This window comes from Myiozetetes cayanensis, unplaced genomic scaffold, assembly GCF_022539395.1.
Source record: "Myiozetetes cayanensis isolate MyiCay16 unplaced genomic scaffold, myiCay2020 scf4, whole genome shotgun sequence".
Lineage (NCBI taxonomy): Eukaryota > Metazoa > Chordata > Aves > Passeriformes > Tyrannidae > Myiozetetes > Myiozetetes cayanensis.
Window position 1 is genome coordinate 31450075 of NW_026087631.1, and position 5704 is coordinate 31455778.

At 53.8% G+C, this 5704-nt stretch overlaps 1 protein-coding gene across 1 annotated transcript; it reads right to left on the reverse strand.

Moving 5' to 3' along the window:
* Nucleotides 1–404: 404 nt before the first annotated feature.
* Nucleotides 405–4983, reverse strand: KLF4 (KLF transcription factor 4). The gene is made up of 5 exons (XM_050329971.1): nucleotides 4623–4983; nucleotides 4409–4526; nucleotides 3389–4292; nucleotides 3140–3304; nucleotides 405–1513 (listed from the first exon to the last, which is right to left on the reverse strand). Exons 1-5 carry the CDS (start codon nucleotides 4625–4627, stop codon nucleotides 1338–1340), a joined length of 1368 nt encoding a protein of 455 aa, XP_050185928.1. The 5' UTR covers nucleotides 4628–4983; the 3' UTR covers nucleotides 405–1337.
* Between the last annotated feature and the right edge of the window lie 721 nt (nucleotides 4984–5704).

Consider the following 5704-nt stretch of genomic DNA (forward strand, 5'->3'; position numbering starts at 1 on the left):
TGCCAGAAGTATTTCATGCTGAAAAGAAGGCTACAAAAAAAAAAATCTAGAATTTGTTATCTTTTGAATGCATGAAGTCTCCATGTCCTCAGCAGAAGTGTGTCCTCTAACAAGTAATTCAGACTGAGTTACTTAAAAAAAAGTAAAACCAGAGTTTCATCATGCAGGTGAGATAAGCGGCAATTTGATATTCAGAGCAAAAATTTTCCTTACACCTTTTTCCCTAAAAAGACATGTGACATCAGCACTGCACTTACACAATACTGTCTTTCAGAGTCTTGAGACTACAAGCCTTTGCTACCAACCCCTCCTTGCCTTGATAAACTCAACCACTAACAAATACTTAATAAACTTTCTTTGGCCTTGTCCATGCATAGAAAAAAACTAGAGCAACCATTCAGATAAAATATTATAGGTTTATTTAAAACTTATTTTCACCTTGAATATGCAAAATACAAATTCCAACAAAATTTTGTTATTATTTTGTAGTTTACAAATATACAAAATAGAAGTTTGCTTAAATTTATATTACATATTTATTACGTAAAGAACTATATAGAAAACATTTGTTCTGCTTAAGGCATATTTGGGAATAAACCATTGTACAAACTATTGCACATCGAAACCACAGTGCATTACAGACTGACTGCATAAAGTTATTTTCTTAATAAAAAAAGATAAACCAGGTTTATTCACCTGATTTAGGTCATAATTGGCAATCGGAAGACAAAAAATATTTCCTTGTCAGATATGCAGCAGTTTGAGAACTTTGGCTTCCTGGTTTTGGTACCTCTAGAACCAACAGTCACTAAGCACCATGAAATAGGCTTTTAAAATATAATTTTGTACCTGAATTTTTCCTCCTCTTTTAACATTGTAATGGCTTTTAGAAGGAAAAAAAAAAAAAGAAAGTACAAGATGACATTTACATCTAATATTGCATTGAAAGAAAATTAAGGGAATGTCATTTCCCTGTGTAATATCCCCACCCTCCGAACTACACACAGTCTGTTTAACCCTGATATCCGTGACTTCCAGTCACTCCTTGGCATTTTGTAGTCCGGAAATAATTCAAGTTGGATTTACAAATTGGAATGATAGATAATCCAGTCATTAACCCCAACGTTTTTTTTTTTTTGGTTCTCTTACTTTTAAGTGTATAACTATAAAAAAAGAAAGTTGCAACGTCCGTATGCAGTTATCCCTCTTTTCCACTCTTTGGAAGACTTCACCTCGATTTATCTGTAGTGCTTAAACTGTGTTCCTCCCCATCGTGTGGAAGACAGTCCTTGTGCTGTAAATACTGAATCTTTGGGGAAAAGGTCCACTGCTTCCAACTAGAAGTGCCTCTTCATGTGTAAGGCAAGGTGGTCCGACCTGGAAAATGCTCTGTCACACCGCTGGCACTGGAAAGGGCGGTGGCCTGTGTGTTTTCTGTAGTGACGAGTAAGTTCATCGGATCGGGCAAACTTCCATCCACAGCCTTCCCAGTCACAGTGATAAGGCTTCTCACCTTTAAAAAAAAGCCAGAAAATAAAACCCATCAGTTCGGGGTTTTGTTGTTTTGGTTTGTTTGTGGTGGGTTTTTCTAGGTGTTTTTTTTTTTTTTTGTTTTTTTTTGGTTGGTTGGTTGGTTTGGTTGGTTTTTTTTTGTTTGTTTGGTTGGTTGGTTTTTTGTGGGTTTTGTTTGTTTGTTTGTTTTTTGTGTGGGTACCAATTCTGGCACCTTTCAAGCAGCACTAGAATTTTGAACTGCTTAAAAAAAAAAAAAAAAAAAAGGGCAGTGAAATGCAATGAATTTGTTGAACCAGTGAAGCAGTTGCAAATAAACAAATGACAAGGACTAAAAGACCAAGACTGTCTTTTCAAGATGTATGGGCACTATACAATTTTGGTGTCACTTAAATCTTCACTAAAATGCTCATTTCCACCCTCTTCCACACAAGGCTTCAGAGAACACAAGTGTGTATTTTTACTGGCAATGTTACACAATCAAATAGCAACCAGAAATAGCTCAGCAGACAACGTATTTAGGTAATTGTAGGTCTGAAGAAGGAAAAAACACCCGGAAACTGTTTTCATTAGCTCAGCCTGATTAAGGACTCAATCTTACTAGTGTCTTCACCATAACACAACCACTGTTGATGGCAGGATGAGCTTCCCTCACAATTACAAACTCCTTGTCCTACACACACTGGACACAGTGCTGACCGGCTTGGTGCAGATGTTCACTGTTCACTTGACATTGTTTTTCCCTCACTGCCATTAGCTGAAGATGTAGCCTAACTACAACAGCAACATTATTTTTTTTTTCCCTTTCCCATCTCCTCCTCTGGAGAAAGTTTTGAATCGCATTCACAATCCAGGGATTTAAATCATGCAAATTCCCAGGTTATTTAATCACTGTTACGGAATGCCCACACTGGCAAAACCCGCTGGCTGTACCTGCCTTCACAGGCTCGGTTACAGCAACACGACACAGCTGAAAGGTCAGAATTCTAAACAGGTCTTAGATACACACTTTGGCAGGTTTCATCCCAATACCAGCTGCAGACAATCCACAGTTAAAATTGCCTCTTTGGTGCTGGTTCAGGAAGAGATGTCCTCCCACAGGTAGGCGAGGCACCCCATCTGTGCTACAGCTAAGCTGAAAGCCCCGCTCTCAATGGGCCCCGTCACGGTTTTGCCAAAAAAGCAGCAGCAGAGGTGCACAAACCTCTGCCCTACAGGAGTGCAAAGCACTTAGCCGCAAGCAAAGCAAGAAGTATCTTTCAGAGAGGTCTGCTCCCTTCTCAGAAGTGGAGCAACACCATCTAGAGTAACGAATCCCAGCTGACTTCCAACTACCTGCTAATTAACTCTCCACACAGAAAGAAAGAAGTAACAAACTGTGCCTTGGCAAGAAACCCACCTGCTCTCTGAGTCACTGTAAACCATTAAGCAAAATGTCAAGCCAACAAGCAAAGGCTCCACAGGACTTCACATAACCGAGGGGGGAAGGAAAAACAAAAAAGCCCAGAAACCTAGCAGCGAAAGGGTACTACTACACCTTGTTGCTTTTAGTCCTCCTCCTGTGCTTACACGTTTTCACTGACTGAAGGGCTCACCCCATGCACCTCAGGCCGAGATTGGAACTGACCTGTATGAGTTCTTAGATGCGCCTTGAGATGAGAGCTCTTGGTGTAGGTTTTGCCGCAGCCCGCGTAGTCACAGGTGTGTGTGGCTGTCCTTTTTCTAGGCCACGACCGGCGTCCTCTCTTGGGCTTGGTCTCCTCGGGCAGGCAGCTCCCCGGTGGCATCAGCTCTAGGAGCGTACAGGAGGAATGAGCACCGCCGTGCACACCACCAAAGCGGGCACACCCGCTGCCCCAGCACCGCGGGCACTCACCTTGGTACTGGAGCGCGCTGGGCGGTAGCTGCTCGGGCAGGAAGGTGGGGTAACCGGGGGCCGGGGGGTAACCGGGGGGCAGCGGCAACGGTGGGTGGCTCAGCCCCGCGGCGGCGGGGAGACAGTCTCTGCCGCTCAGCATCTCCTCGGGCCCCAGTGAAGGCGTACTCCGGGAGGGCAGCTGGCGGCTGCCCAGGGCGAAGTCGTGCTGGGGGGCTCCTCGGGGGCTGCTCCCGTGCGGTTGCGGGGCCAGCGTGCACGGTGGGGCGGCCTCTTGCTTGATTTTGGGGCACATCCTCGGCAGCGGGGTGTAAGGGCTGCCGGGGCCGTCGGCGCCGGGCGGTGGGGCGGCGGGGCCGCTCTTGGGGCTGAGCCCTGGGTGGCTGTAGTCGCCCATCGCCTTCACCACGAACTTGCCCTGCAGGCTGCCTAGGGGCGGCAGCGCCGCGGGCGCAGGCAGGTACACCGCGTCCAGGTCCGGCCGCATGAGCTCGGCCACGAAGCCTCCCGAGGGCGACACGTCGGTGATGTCGGCCAGGTTGAAGGGGGCGGCGGACCCAGCTGCGGGCGCCCCGTCGCAGCTGCCGCCGCCGCCACCGTAGAGGAGCCCGGCGGGCTCGGGCCGGGGCAGTGGGTACGCGAAGGGCCCGGGAGGGCAGGGGCTGGCTGTGGGGGCCGGGGTGGTGGCGGGGGCCACCACCACGGCGGCGGCGGCGGGCTCCTGGTGCATGAGCGAGTTGGAGAGGATGAAGTCGAAGTCCAGCAGCTCGTTAAACTCCTCGGCGTCACGGCGGGGCCCCAGAGCGGCGGTGGCGGCTTCCAGCTCCGACGGCGGCGTCTCTGCCGGCCGCGCCGCCACCGCCGGCGGCGGCCGCTTCAGCTGCGACAGCTCCTCCCGCCAGCGCTGCGGGGACATTCGCACGGCTCAGCGCCGGCCGCACCCGCCCGGCCCGACGGCCCCCGCCCCGCCCGGCCCAGTCCCGTCCCGTGCGGCCCCGTCCGTGCCGCGCCGATACTCACGTTGCCGGGGCCCGCGGGCCGCGCCGCCTTCTCGCGGCCCGCGGCGCCCGCCGCGAAGGTGGCGATGGAAGGGAGGAGCGTGCCGCTGAGTGCCATCTCGCACTCGCCAGGGGGCTGCCTGCGGGTGGGGGAAGACACAAGGGGATCAGCGAGGCGGGCAGGGATGGAGGGATGCAGGGACGGAAGGGCGGCAGCGGAGCCCCGCAGCACCCACCGCATCCGCGCTGGGGCGTCCTGCCGAGCCGCCGCCGCCGCCGTCGTGGAGCAGAGGGAGAGAGGGCGGCTGGGACGCGCCGTCCAGCCGCGGGGACCCGGCGCAGCGCCGCCACCGGGGCGGGGCCGCTGGAGCACCCTTCTCCTTCTTGTGGCTCGGCGGGGCGCAGAGCAGTTTGCGGGACGCTAGCGGCGCCGCGGGGATGAAGGCGAAGAGGAGGAGGCGACGGCCGCCGCCCGGCAACGCGGCACCGGCAGCGCGGCGGCGCGGGGCGCTTCCCAAGGAGCCGCGGCCATGTGGGGAGCCGGGCAGGACGGACGGGGCGCGGTGATTCCAGTGGGGAAAAAAAGGAGGGAGGGAAGGGATGGATTGATGGACGAAGGGAGGGTAGGAGAGATGCGCGCCCCGCCGCCGCCGCGCCCCGCTCGGCACTGCGCGGGGCTCTCGCCGCCGCCCCCTCTTATCACCTCACCTCGCGGGCGCGCCGCCCCCGCCGCCATAGAGACGGCCACAACAAACGGACATGTGGGGAAAGGGGGAGAACGGAGGGGCGGCCCGGGCGGGACAGGACGGGACGGGACGGGCTGGGCTGGGCTGGGCTCGTGGCGGGGGGCGGGGGGTGGGAAGCGTAAAGGAGCTGGGGCTCCGCCCCGAGCGGTTCGTGACGCAGGCGGTGACGGCGTGAAGGGGGGACTGGACGCGGGACACACGCGCTGGGGATGCCTGCGAGCCACGGGGTCTCCTTCACCGGCGGTAGGGTGGGAATTCCCGCCGGGAATCGGCGGCCCGGCGTGGAAGGAGAGGAAGCGGAACGGAGCATCCTGAGCGGCCGGCCGTGCCTCACCGTCCTTCCCTTAACCTAAAAGTTATTTTCCTTCAGGAATTTTCCTTTTCTATTTTTATGTTTTCTTTATTTTTTTGTCCCTAATTTTTCTTTTCCCTTTTTCCCTCCTCTCTTTTGTACTTTTTTTTTTTGGTCCCTTTTTGTTCATTTCCCCAAGCGCCCCGACAGTCGGCTCTTCCCAGTCCTCACGCTCCACACTCCAGTGCCAGCCTTGGGCTGCTCTTCGGCTCCCGCCGTC